The following is a 13,924-nucleotide window of genomic DNA, read 5'->3' as shown; positions in this document are numbered from 1 at the left end:
AAAATTCCCCATGTCCCCTAGAGGGCTCCGTACAAAAGTCTTAAATGTGCTGTTTAGTTCTGCTTTTTGATGTGTGAAACATATTTGGTGTCCAACGTCTTCTCATAGAGCTGCAGTTCACTTCTTCTCAACATGAACTTCTCCAAATAAATAATGTTCTGTTGATACAATTTAAAAAGCACAAGCTTTACTAAAATAATGAGATTCTAGACAATATAAAGTTTCCTATGTAGGTTCTAAGTGGACCATGAATAAACGTTGACGTCTTCTTTAAAATCAATTAAGTTTTTTATTTCTGGTTCTAACATCTGGCAACATTAGGAGCATCTTCCACAGAGCTGCAGCTAACCTTTAAAATGTATAAAACATTTAATAAGTCCTGGAATCATTTCTTTGCTTTTTTTTTCTGGACGTTTTGTTTGTTGAGTCAGTTTGTTTTTGAACATAAATTGTTGCCTCAGTCTGAGTGTCTGAGCAATGAGGAGCAGGTTTTCTAAATTAACCACTCTAATCATTTAGCATTTGATGCTTCTTGTCTCTGTGTGGTTTATCTTTGGTAGAGTTACTGTAACAGAACACAGCTCCATTTTCTGACAAACATGCATACTGACAGTTTTACAGAACATTGCAAGCTCTGAAAATCTGTGAACTCCACCCTGGAAGAAGAAAATCACATTAAAAAACACAACATTCAAGAATAAAATTATCTATAGCTGTTGATTTACTTATTGCTGCTCTGAGAAAAAAAAAGATTCATCCAATTTCCCTCAGCTTTTACATTGAACCTGGTTAATAAGAAAAAAATGTAATTGAAAGTAGGCTAGCTCTGAAAAAAGAAAACAAAGACCAAAACCAAACGATTAGAAGAATCTTCGGTCTCTTCAGTTGTGGAATCTAAAAAATTATAATAAAAACTGCAATTTAATTGCATGCAAGAATAAAAAGTTATTTTATCAGGAAATACTAAACAAAATGAAATGTGTGCTTTAATAAAACTTTAGCATCTCTATATTTGCCTGTTTATATTAAAGTGAACATAGTAATGACGATCCTCTTTGTAGTCCAGGAACAAAATCATGCCTGGTGGAGCTTTAGTGAGCAGGTTACAAGAAAACATGAAGCAGAGTCAACTGTCATTATAGAGATTAGTTTTATTCACAATTATAATGTTATAACAATCACAGACATCTCAACTTTTAACAATACAGCACCTCTATATTTAAAAACATTCAGGTTCATATTATGAACTTGAACATGAAAACTTTAATAGGCCCAGAAAAAAACAGTAGGAAAGCGTTGTCCAGGGTGACCCCGCCTCTCGCCTGGAACGTTAGCTGGAGAGGCACCAGCAGCCCTATCGACTCCACTAGGGGACCAGGGTGTTAGAAAATGGATGGATGGATGGATGAAAGGATGGATGGATGGATGGATGGATGGATGAGGTTCCAACTCACCACATATAAAATAAACAACTAACTTTCATTTATGAACGCTACATTTGAGCAAATTACTAAAACCACTATTTATGAATATAGTTTTTGTTTGAGCATTTGTGTGTTTGTATGTGTGTATGTTTAGGGGAGTTAGAATCACAAAGAGTGTTGCTATCAGTCTTTTTCCCTATTATATGTAAAATATCAGGAAGGAATTGCTTGCTGATGTGAAACAAAGTGTATATCATATTTCTGGTACTTGATTATTGACATACCTGTGAATCACCATCTGTTTATCTGATTTTCTATGGGTTGTAGCAACCAGATTCACATCAGTGACTGAAGTTAGGGCTGCAGGCTCTTTTTTTAAGATTTTGTAGTTCTGATTCTTTGGTAGAATTTGAGCCAAGCAAAGAACAACATTTCCATCAGCTCCCATATCTGGTAGATTTGGTGGTCGCACGACTCGCCCTGTGTATGTTTTCAAGTTGTAAGGAACACTATCTGCACCAGCCATATGAAGTACCCTGCAGCCCCATATTTTTGGTTGTGGCAGGTATTGCTTCAGTTTTTGACTGTCTTGGAATAGAAACATTTGTTAATTGATGAGCAGCTTGTCGCCCTTTGGGACTGAAGTTAGTTTTGTGGATAAACAAACAATGAAATAATGGTGGTACAGTGGATCCTCATGTTTTCATTGGGATTGACCCCAACTTATGAACCATCCATCTTTTGTCCATTAAATGATCTTGCATCCATCTCCTGTTGCTGTTAGTCAAGGTCACATGAACCTCAATACCTCTTTGATTTGGACAAAAATATGTCTGGTGGTACTTTAAATCATCCCCCCAAAAATAAAATAAAGGAGCAATGTGAGGTACAGATATGTGGTTGTTGCCTGAGGGCAACGCCATGCCAGAGGGTTAATAAACTAACATGAAATTACATTTGCTGTTGATATTATAATGAATAATAAACTATAGATGTTTAGCTTTTGTCATGATGTGTGGTGGAAGGTGATGAGGCAGACTCTTGAGACCCAGGTAAAATGAGAACAGATGGCGATTTAATGATGAATACTAGTGATGTTACGTGATGTGCCGAGGCTTCGAGGCGTGTGTCGAGTAATGGAGGGGGCGTTTCCGTAAAGCGCGTATCGAGGCTTGCTTCATTTAGGGGAGGAGCCGAAAACGATGACGTCCGAAGCCTCGCTGCCCGACTGTACCACGTGACTGCTTCGGGAAGTGGCTCAGATGTTGGCGCGGGGTTTGACAGCTTTAGAAACCCCACAGGCTTCTAAAGCAAGTTGCGGTCAGTTGAGAGAGTGGAAAGAGTTTTGATAGTTTGGATGGCAGAGTTTGGATAGTGGTTATTTAGTTTGAGACAGTTAGTTTGGCCTTTGGAGAGTTTAGGAGAGAGATAGATAGAAAGGAGATTTAGGAGCGCGAGGACAGGATAGGAGTAGGATGGAGCCGGCGAGAAAGAGGAGGATTTCCCCTATGTGGGAACATTTCGATTTGATAAGCCCTAACAAGGTAAGGTGAACTGAACATTTGCAGATGCATTATATTTGCTTATGAGGAACTGTATTTTTCACTGTTTCTTATTTTCTGTAAAGGTGAGGTGTTTATTGTGCTCCAAGGAGTTGGGGTACAATAATAACACATCATCCATGTAGTGTCAAAAAAGAGAACTCGTTTGAAACCAAAAACTGTGGAGAAATTGTTGTTTCTTAATAAAAATGCATAAAATCATCCAAGTTACACAAGCATTAGCCTATTCACTACCCCCTCCCTAGTTCCACAAGCACTTTCACTGTCCTCTGCCTGATTAAGCCCATGCCATTTTTCTAGAGTCACAGAAAAACTTTATTACACAACATGCCATATCACATGACACTACTATTTTGGGAATAATTACACACAGAGAATACATTCAAACAATATTTTATTATACACATATGTGTATACATAATTTATGTAGACAAATGATTTCGTCCTACACCTTTTGTGAAGTCATTCTCAAGAGCCATAATAGACAAAAATTCAATGCATCACACGTGTTAAGATACAGCTGGCTGTGATTATACACCTGGCCAGTAGGTGGTTTCGTGTGCACATGAAGCCTCAAGAAATGAACCCTTTCTCGAACCAGTTGGCTCAAGAGGTTCAATGCCTCATGAGGCTTCATCTTACCATCACTAATGAATACTGATCCACAATGACACAGTCCAGACAAAACCAAATAGTCCACTGCCAGGCAGCACGACTGAGCAGAAAGCCAGGGCTCAACGTCGGTATCACTGGAGCAACAAAGGACTAGGTAAGCGCAGCTAGACAGACTTCACGCAAACAAACGACTGCTTAGACAAGGACCCGACAGAGACACAGGTGACACTAAATACACACGAGGTAATCAGGGAACGAGACACACCTGGGAACTAATCAAGGGGAGACGGGACAATAGGGAGACTCAGAGACACAGAAACTCGAAATAAATGCACAGAAAAGCAGAACATGACAGCTTTTGTAAAATAAAATTAATAAAATGTTAAGATATTTTCTTTCCAGGTTTTTTGAATAATCTTAACATTTTATGTTTAAACAGATAAAGCCTTCTTCTCACAGATCCAGCCGTTTCTTTTAGTACAGCTCACTGATGTCCATTCTTGGTTCTGGAGAGAAGTTACACATTGACCATCAGTTGCAGGCTGCTGGTTTATCCAGGCTCTATGGAAAAACATCAGTTAAATGAAGGCTGATTGATTTATTTCATACAAAGCTTAAGAAACAGTGAGTCTCTCACTGATTGGTCAGATCACTTCCGTCCATCCATTTCCATTTCCCTCCTTCAACTCTGAGACCAATCCAGAACCCTTTTATTAAACCATCACCATCCTTCCAGCTAGTGCCATCAACAAACTTCTGTGGAGAATGAGACAAAAAGGATTATATATATTTCCATCATTTCTATGACTACAGTTGGTGTTGAAAATATATTTGCAATTCATATAAACAGTTTCTGAATCTGTCTTTACCTTTTCTTCTTCATTTCCAACAATAGTCAGATCTGAACTCTTTCTTCTGCAGTCTTCTCGTGCTTCTTCCCAGGTTTTCTGATTCCTAGGTACAGCATCATTAACTGCATAGCAGCTGGACTGAGAGTGAATCCAGCCTTTCGGACAAGAACTATAACGTCTCCCTGAAACAACAGAGATCAACTAATAAATATTTGGACTGATCAATATAATTATAATTAGGTATAATCTTTTACCATAAGGAAATCTGAACATACCATTGTTTTCTTTGGGACAGTATTCATCAATGATCTGCAGAACTTGACTGAGTTTCTGGTCTTCACAAGTTTTTATTTCTTCTCTGAGAGTTTTAATTTTTGTCTGCAAGTCGTGGTTGTTCTGTTTAACTTGACTAATTTCTGCTGTCAGGTTGTTTTGTTGTTGTGTCAAGTTTTGAACCTGGATGTTGAGGTGTGAACTTTTTTTTTTGCAGCTTGTGAAGTTTTGAGCCAAGGTTTTGAAATCAGAACTGATTTTGTTGTTGAGGTCTGCAAAATGGAAATATTTTGATTACATGATGACAAGTGAACGATTAGACATATCGGATTCTGAACAGCACACATGTATATGCTTCAAGCGACTTATCGCCCTGAGGGAAAACATTGGGTTCATCATGAAACTGCTCTGACGGCTCGTTAGGTGACCACCGCATGTGGTATTTATATTTCTATTTATTTATCTTTGTTAATCTGCTCTGTACAGTTTCTGAAAAAACAAACAAACAGTGGTTTGGATTTGGGGAGATTGAAGGTCTTGCACTAAATGTAGCGAAACAAGCAGAGCGAAATTGTTGGGTGCTGGAGTCTGGTCTTGTTGGGAGCTGTTTTTTCCACTAGGAGGAGCCATGAGTTTGCGGTCTGTTGTAGGGCGGCTCCCTCGCACCGGTGCGTAATTGGCATAATCATCGCCAGCATAAGAGGAGCGGGCGGCGGGTTCTCCAGCGCCAGAGTGTTATGCCAGTAATGGTACCCAGAGCCCCCTGAGTTATTTCTCTGTGCTTTCTCCGAGAGTCCAACTCATAGTAATCCATCGTTGTTTTCCTGTTTTCAGGTGCTTCTTCGTGACGCAGAGTATTCTTCTTGTGAGGACCCTGTTCTGGCCTTTGGATTTCCCTCCCTCGTGACCCCATGGATCTATACAAACTGGTTGCCCGAGTTCCACCGTCTGATTCCAAGCAGTTTCCTGAAAGCTCCAGCTGGCAGCCGGACCTCTCCTCCGTTTTCCTCCACTCCCGTACTCAGCTGTCCGCCCTCCAACGACTCTCCCATCCGCAACCTCGGAGAATCCTCCAGCCTTCGGATGCCGGACCGGATTTCTTCACCTTCCGTCAGCCTTCCATGCTCCAGACCCCTAACCTGAGTTCCCCCCGGCGGATGCACCTCACCTCACCCACACAAAGACGATCCCGATCCAGTCACTTCAAGAAATCATTTACCAAACCAAATATTTATCTGTTTTGAAAAGGAAATAAACTTTATTTATCTGATTCTTTGTGCATGTGGGTCAAGCGTGTAGCTTCAAATATGACAGAAACGATCCAAAATGCCAACATGCAGTGACTGGCTGCTGCCAAGAAGACACAGGAAGATGCAATTTTATGTTTTGTTCTAAAGAAGTATGTTTTTGAGGTTTGTCATGTTGTAAATTTTATATAGAAGGAAAGTCTGGTTGTTCATGAACATCAAAAGTTTCTAATATCTTCCTGTTTCAGTCTTAAAAATGTTCTTTACATACTTACAGTAGACACGGACTCCAATAAAGGCCATCACCGAAATCACATATAGAATCCCAAAACAATAAAACAACTTCTGATACAAGCGACGTCTTTTTGCTTCTTTGTCTGACAAAAGTCCTGCAGAGACCAAAGAGAAAATGACAGACATTTTTATTTGGACAAAATTACAGCAAGTTAAATCTTGTTTGCATTATTTCATTTTAAAATGTTACAAAAATATTGTCATCATTTAGTAAAGAAAGACGGTGAAGAAAAGTGAGTCTTAAAGCCTGTGAAACAAACAAAGTAAACAAGTTACTGAGAGGGACGGTGGGCTTGAGATGGGTTGCTAGTATTATAGGCAAAGTTAACCAAACTAAATGTAAACTCTTTATTCAATAAGATGATGTTCACAGAGCAATAGAATATGGTAAAAAATATAAGGAATATAACTGCAGCTGAGGGCAACTATATGTTTCTGAAAACAAAAGCACAATGCTCTAAAAATGTAGACATAGTGTAAACAATTCCTCGACTATGAAATAAGCAAAAAAAAATACAATGAAATTACCAGAAGTCTTGGAGATCTGTTTATTAAAATAAAGGATGTACAAGAATGATAGCCTGAAAACTAAAAATTAAGGCATAAGGCATGTTTCTTTTTGTATTTATTTTACAATAATTGTCTTATGCAAACATGTAAAGACAAGTACATCCTTGTCCCAGATCGCATTTTACATCTTATTAATATCTTATTTTTGCAGTTCTTCATTTGAAACATTTGACCTACTATAAATATACATGCTGTTTAGAATAGAATAGAATAGAATTCAACTTTATTGTCATTGCACTGTCACAAGTACAAGCAACGAGATGTAGTTTGCATCTATCCAGAAGTGCTCTACGAGATATAAATATTTATTTACAGATGTACAAGACTATGTATGTATGGACTATAAGGGGTTATAGCAAAGAGATATAGATATTGTGTATAAATATAAATATGGGAGCTGTATGCACAGATTATACAGATTATACAGAATATACAAAAATGTTAGGGAATGGATTATAGATAAATAATGATGCGGGGGTGGTGTTGGGGTTCTTGTAGTCTGTGAGAATCTGAAGGCCTTGCCACATACGTCGGGGGTTGGCATTAGAAAAATGATCCTCCACCTTCCTTTTGTAGTGGTGTTTGGCCTTCTTGATTCCCTTCTTCAGCTCAGCCCTGGCTGCACTGTAAGTCTGTGCATCCCCTGACCTGAAGGCGATGTTGCGGGCCTTCAGCAGGAGACGAACGTCTCGGTTCATCCAGGGTTTCTGGTTGGGGTACATGGTAATGCGTTTGCAGGTGGTGACACGTTCTATGGTTCAGTACAGATGAGGCGTACTGATCCAAGTCTGTATGGTGGAAAATAGTCCAATCTGTATTCCTGAACCGGTCCTGGAGCACAGCGTCTGAGCCCTCTGGCCACACCTTTACTGTCCTCACGGTAGGTTTCACACATTGGATGAGTGGTAAGTACCGAGGTGTGAGGAACAGGGAGAGATGGTCTGATTGTCCGATGTTGGGGAGGGGTGTCACATTGTAGGCTCCAGCCAGATTGGAGTAGACATGGTCCAGGGTCTTGTCTCCTCTGGTGTGGCAGGAGACATGTTGGTGGAATCTGGGAAGAACTGTCTTCAAGTTGGAGTGATTGAAATCACCCGCAACAATAAAAGCAGCCTCGGGGTATTTGGTTTGGTGTTTGCTAATAGCCGCATAGAGTTCTTTCATGGCTAGCTTGGCATTAGCATCCGGGGGGGAGGGGGCAGTGTACAGGGCAGTGAGGATGATCGAGGTGAATTCCCTTGGGAGGTAATAAGGTCTGCATTGACCATTAAAAACTCCACATTCTGTGAGCAGTGACTCTCGGTAGTAGCAGAGTCTGTGCACCAAGCTTTGTTAATATAAATGCACAAACCTCCGCCTCTGGTCTTGCCGGAGTTATCTGCTGTCCTGTCGGCTCGGTGTGTGTGGCGTCCACTTAGCTGGATAGCATTGTCCGGGCAGCTGTTGTTTAGCCATGTTTCGGTGAAAAACATGACATTTAAGTCCATAATCCGTCTGTCACTCGTGATGGATAGTCGTAACTCGTCCATTTTATTAGCCAGAGAACGGACATTGGCGAGGAAAATGCAGGGTAAAGGGAGCCGGTGTGGTGTTAGCTTTAGCCTAGCTCGCACCCCTCCACGCTTACCCCGCCTTTGTTTACGTTCTCGTCGCTGCCTGCGTTCACTTCCACCCGGCCGGGAGAAGTGAGCAGCCTCCGGTGTTCTGGAGATCTCTGGGATGAGTCGGAGATCGGCGATCATAGAGTCAAAATTGTAGCTCCAAAGGTCCAGAAGTTCATGTCTGCTGGTGCGCAGCAACGCTGTGCAATTCTGAAAAAAAAGTCCAGTAATGAATAGATAAAAAATCACTAAAGAGCAGATTCTGAAGAGACGCTGAGCCTCGCGTTGTTCACGCGCCGCCATCTTGGTCAACTGTTGATCCTGACTCTGGTTTAAAATGTTTTTGCAGTAATGTTTGCTTGCATGGACTCATTCCTTTGTCCAGACATGGTTTTAATAATTTGTTACTGATTCATACATTTGGTCAATCAATTCCTTGTAATCCAAATGAACACATTAGGTGAAAGAGTGAGTTTTCAGCTGAGTAGTAAACAGCACATCAACTGGTTTATTCATTTTTCTATAACAAAAAATGTTTTTTTTGTTTTAGAAAAACAAAAAAAACATTCTGTCATTTGAACAGACAGAATGTATCTGTCTGTTCAAATGACAGATACATTCAGTTATTTGAACTACATTATTATTCAACATGGCTGAGATTCAACAGTGTCATAATTAGCCTATGTGAATTTTCTTTCCCCTTTTGTCCTTCACATCCTCATTTTCAGGTTTCTTTCCAAAATGATCCCATCTCTCGCCTGCATCCTTTAACCGTCACCCCATGAGTCTAATCTTAGCTCTAGCATCTCCTCTCCAGTAGCAGGCAGTCATTTTCTCACTTCTAATCCATTCCCTCTTCTATCTTTTTCTCACTATCACAGTAATGTACAGCCGGCCCCTTGCACCTGTTAAACACTATCTCATTGCATCATCGCAGCACCCAGCTGGCCTTCATCTACCAGCATCCCTCCATTCCATGCCTAGTGGCGTCCCCAGCTGGCCTTTATCTGCCAGCTTCACATCACTTTTCCCCCTTTCACAGTAATGTCGCCTTTTGCAGACTCAAGTCCCAGCCCGTAAGCCCGAGTTAGTGTAGCTTCTCCCACCTGGCCTCAGCTCTCCCTTTTTGGGGGATGACATTCCTAACCAGCATCGGGAATGTTCATCCAAGCTTATTGCAATTCACAGCTCGATGTCCTCAGCCGGGGCCCCAGCGCCAACGAACTTTAATTCATGTATGTCTGTTTTAATAGCTGTCTTTCTCTGTCTGAGTCTCTCCAGGTTGAACTGAAAACATTTCGTTATTGCAGGCCCTTCCTTATTTCTGGTGCATAGGCATCCATTCTATAAATTAATCAAAAATGAGATCAGTGAGCTCAGTCTAAATCCTGCATAAAGTCATGTTAATTTCAGTTCTCTCTTTACATTTTTTTCTTTGCATAGTAACCAGAGCAGGCACAATTTTATACTGTGACTTTCTTTTGCTTCTGGTGTTGTTAAAGTACATGCTGATCAATTTGTAACAGTTCGTGGTGTGTCACAATGAGTTTATTAACAGCACAGTTTTTACAGTGGTTCAACAGGTATTTGAAATAGTTTTGGTGAAAAGGGTAAAATATGCATAGTTTCAGCTTAGTCATTGTTTTTTCTGCTGTTTATCGTGAACCAAAACTTGCACCTTTTACTGGTGATGTTAAAGTTAACTGAGCCTGTCAGAGAAGAGTTTACACATGCAATGATGACAAGTGGTTTTTATCTACAAAGTAACTGCAGGAACCAAATTTTTACTTGAGAATTTCTCAGTCAGCAGCATTAATCACTTCACACACAACAGTGATCATAACCATAAGCAGTAACATGTTAGTCAAAGGATTATTAAAAAATGTAAACATAAAAAGGGTCTCTTGTTTTTGAAAACAACAGAAGTGCACAGGACTTTGTTGTCTGCCATCTCTACAGTCTTGCTGTTAAAGTGGTTTGTCAGCAAGAGGAAAGTAAATCGTGAGCAAAAGAGCAGTGTTCATCGGAAGTAGACATTTCCTGTCATTCACAAGTCTGTTTAAAGGCAAGGCAAGGCAACTTCATTTCTATAGCACCTTTCAGCCAAAGACTGTCCAAGTGCTTGAACAAGAAAATTAAAAAGTACATAAAAAAAATCAAGCAAATTAAAAATAGACAAAATAAGCATTAAAATTTTGAATATAGTGAATGAATAGAATTTTAAAAAATTAAGAATAAGTAACATCAAATTAGAAGGTTTTTAACCTTGTTTTAAATAAACTCAAGGTAGGGGCAGTCTTACAATGAGCAGGAAGTTTATTCCAGAGTGTTGGGGCAATAAAAACTAAAAAGCTGCTTCACCATGTTTAGTACAGACTCTTAGAATAATAGGTTTGATTCTGATTATCTTAAAAGTCTGAGTGGTATATATAGTTGAAGAAGATCAGAAATGTAGTCTGGGTTTCTATTATGAAGTGCTTTGTAAACTATTAAGGAGATTTTAAATTCTATTCTTTGAGCAACAGCCAGCCAGTGCAGGGATCTTAGAACAGGACTGATATGGTTATCTCTTTTTTGTTTTAGTTAGGACTCTTGCAGCAGCATTCTGCAGAAGCTGGAGCTGTCTTACTGCTTTTTTTGATATTCCAGTAAAAATGCCATTGTAGTAATCAAGTCTACTAAAAACAAAGGCATGAACTAATTTTTCAGAATCTTGTGGGGACATGAGTCGTCTAATTTTAGCAATATTTTTTAGATGGTAGTATGATGTTTTTATGATAGATTTGATGTGGTTATTAAAGTTCAGATCAGGATCCATGATCACCCCCAGATTCTTGGCTTTGTCAGAACATTTTAATCCAATGGACTGAAGGTGGGTGATTATATTTAATCTATGCTCTTTTGGTCCAAATACTAATATTTCAGTTTTATTTTTATTTAGTTGGAGAAAATCTTGGCACATCCAGACATTAATCTGCTCAATACATTTAGTGAGTATTTGAACCTGACTGTAATCTCCTGGTAAAAGACTAATGTATAGCTGTGTGTCATCAGCATAGTTGTGGTATTCTATCTTATTATTTTGTATAATTTGAATTAATGGAAGCATACAGATATTGAGCAGCCCCAGGATAGAACCTTAGTGAACTCCATAGGTAATTTCGTTCAGCTTGGATTTAAAGTTGCCTATGGACACACAAAAGGTTCCGATGAACAGGTACGATTTCGGGGAGGGGGGGCAGTGGGTTAAACCCTGGGTGTGGCTGTTCTTTGACTTTAACATAACATTGTCTGCAAATTAATTTTAGATTTTTAAAAATGTATAACTATTGTAGAAGGGTATATGCGTTTGTGACAGGTGTTTTCTCAAGTGGTGAATCAGTATGCATAGAAGATAAATTAACTTAGAATGTTTAATGAGTGTGATCCTTTCATTACGTTTAATTACACTTTTTCAACCATAATCAGCATCTAATAAGATTTCCTGGTCAGTTAAACTTTTTTTTTACACGTTGTATTGAAACATTAAATAGATTCTTAATTAAATGTTTGAAAAAAATTACAATTTATTAAGTGGTTTTATCTACAAAGTTCCTGAAGGAACCAAATTTTTATTTGAGAATTTCTCAGTCAGGAGCTTTAATCACAACAATGATCATAACCATAAACAGTAACATGTTAGTCAAAGGATTATTAAAAAATGTAAACATAAAACGCACCTCTTGCCGATCTCTTGTTTCTGAAATCATCAGAAGCATACTGGACTTCATTGTCTGACATCTTTACAGTCTTCCTGTTAAAGTTCTTTGTCAGCAAGAGGCGAGTAAATCATGAGCAAAAGAGCAGTGTTTATCGGAAGTGGTCATCTTATGTCACTCACAAGTCTATTTAAAGCTCCCATAATTTTGAACTTCGGTTTTTTTAAGTCATAAATCACTCTTGTAGAAAAAATATTCACAACATAAAGAGCTTTAATATCATGTAAAACATTCAGAATTCGGTAAATGCACTCACTACCGTAATACCGTAAAAATACATTTTATCTTTTGCAGTCTCAAAGGAGGAAGAGGTTAATTACACTGTTCTCCATTTTTACAAAGCTTCACACATAAAAGTCGCATTGTCCCACAGTGGGTTAAATCCTAGTAGTGGCTGTTCTTTGTTGACCAAAACTTGATCTTTGACTCTAACTTAACATTGTCTGTAAATTAATTTTAGACTTTTAAAAATGTATAAATGTTGTAGAAGGGTATATGCGTTTGTGACAGGTGTTTTCTTCAAGTGATGAATCAGTATGCATAGAAGATAAATTAACTTAGAATGTTTAATGAGTGTGATCCTTGTGAAAGCCAGAAATTTTCTCTTCATGAAAATTGTGTCAAATGCAGAAAAATGTTTGTTATAGAAATGAAATTTCAGTGTAAAGCAGGAATGTGCTTGTAGTTAAGCTGAATTTGTTCAGGGTATTAGTGAATGAGATGTGTTTTGATATTCTCCATATGCTGTCATCCGTATGCCGATGTAATTCCATCGGTGAGAAAAGCAGACTTGAAGCTTAGTATTTCCTCCTGTTGCAATGGTGAGTCATATTAGCTGTCTTTCATTGAGTGAGAGCTTTTCATATCCTCCTGCTTAACTTTGGGGTAACTTGACTCAGAATTGAGTTACCTTGTTATTATCTCCTGTTCTAAAACCAAAAATCCTGAGCATCACAGAACCTGGCAGGTTTATTCGGAGTAACTGTCTCCTATTCAGAATTTGTCTATCCAACTTTCTGAAATGGGCCTCAGGAGGACAAACAAGAAATAAAAATAAAAGAGAAAATGTGCTCTTAAATGGATTTTTGGTGTTAAAACGTTATTTCAGCGTCGTAATTATGACATTACCTGTATTTTCTTGGCAGAAAAACAAGAAGGTGGTGACAGTTTAGAATCTCCCCAATTTGCAGGGGAATAAAAATCTTGGTTTAGTTTGAGGAACAGCCACTATCTGTCAATTTTAAATTTAAGAAAACTGTCTGTAGCTCTTTGTAAGTAAATGAACATAAACAGACAACAATGTATCTAATACCAGATGGCCATGTTATCTGAAGAGGATGTGTTGATTAATCTAAGCTGTTTACTTTGGAGTGAACATAGGAATGATGATCTTTTTTATGTAACCCAGGAACAATATTTTTTTGTGGAGCTTTAATGAACAGGCTACATGAAAATATGAAACAGAGTCAACTGTCAGTCTCGCTACAGTTTCAGTCACAATAATAATGGTAAAACAAGTATATGAATCTAAGCATTTAACAACATACATAATCACCTCAATATTTAAAATGTCATGATTTCATGACCCCAGCCTTCTTATAAGAAGTAATGCAGCAGCGTTTGTTGGCCACAAATCATTAAGTGTGACAAATTAGTTGGAGAGCCAGAAAATACATCAGTCATCAGCCAATTTGTCATGAATGTAAATACTTTATGTGGCACAGAAACA

At 38.6% G+C, this 13,924-nt stretch overlaps 1 protein-coding gene and 1 long non-coding RNA gene across 2 annotated transcripts; one reads left to right on the top strand and one right to left on the bottom strand.

The window, feature by feature from the left end:
* Positions 1-3,892: 3,892 nt before the first annotated feature.
* Positions 3,893-12,225, bottom strand: LOC116717864 (C-type lectin domain family 10 member A-like). Its single transcript, XM_032559506.1, has 6 exons — positions 12,157-12,225; positions 6,248-6,361; positions 4,728-4,997; positions 4,471-4,634; positions 4,239-4,357; positions 3,893-4,162 (listed from the first exon to the last, which is right to left on the bottom strand). The coding sequence occupies exons 1-6, from the start codon at positions 12,215-12,217 to the stop codon at positions 4,033-4,035; spliced, it is 858 nt and encodes a 285-aa protein (XP_032415397.1). The 5' UTR covers positions 12,218-12,225; the 3' UTR covers positions 3,893-4,032.
* Positions 4,780-6,269, top strand: LOC116717865 (uncharacterized). The gene is made up of 3 exons (XR_004338827.1): positions 4,780-4,878; positions 4,921-4,995; positions 6,138-6,269. It is a non-coding gene; the product is annotated as an uncharacterized LOC116717865 (long non-coding RNA).
* Positions 12,226-13,924: the final 1,699 nt, after the last annotated feature.

The sequence above is a fragment of the Xiphophorus hellerii genome, chromosome 3 (assembly GCF_003331165.1).
Source record: "Xiphophorus hellerii strain 12219 chromosome 3, Xiphophorus_hellerii-4.1, whole genome shotgun sequence".
Lineage (NCBI taxonomy): Eukaryota > Metazoa > Chordata > Actinopteri > Cyprinodontiformes > Poeciliidae > Xiphophorus > Xiphophorus hellerii.
Note: the sequence above shows the minus strand (reverse complement) of the source record. Positions and strands in the feature narration are given on the sequence as shown.

Excerpts from the sequence above, each read along its gene's own strand:
- LOC116717864 (XM_032559506.1), bottom strand. The coding sequence starts at position 12,217 with ATGTCAGACAATGAAGTCCAGTATGCTTCTGATGATTTCAGAAACAAG. Across the intron at positions 4,358-4,470 it reads TTGGAAATGAAGAAGAAAAG|AAGTTTGTTGATGGCACTAG; the intron begins GTAAAGACAGAT and ends CATTCTCCACAG. Across the intron at positions 4,163-4,238 it reads GGAAGTGATCTGACCAATCA|AGCCTGGATAAACCAGCAGC; the intron begins GTGAGAGACTCA and ends GTTTTTCCATAG.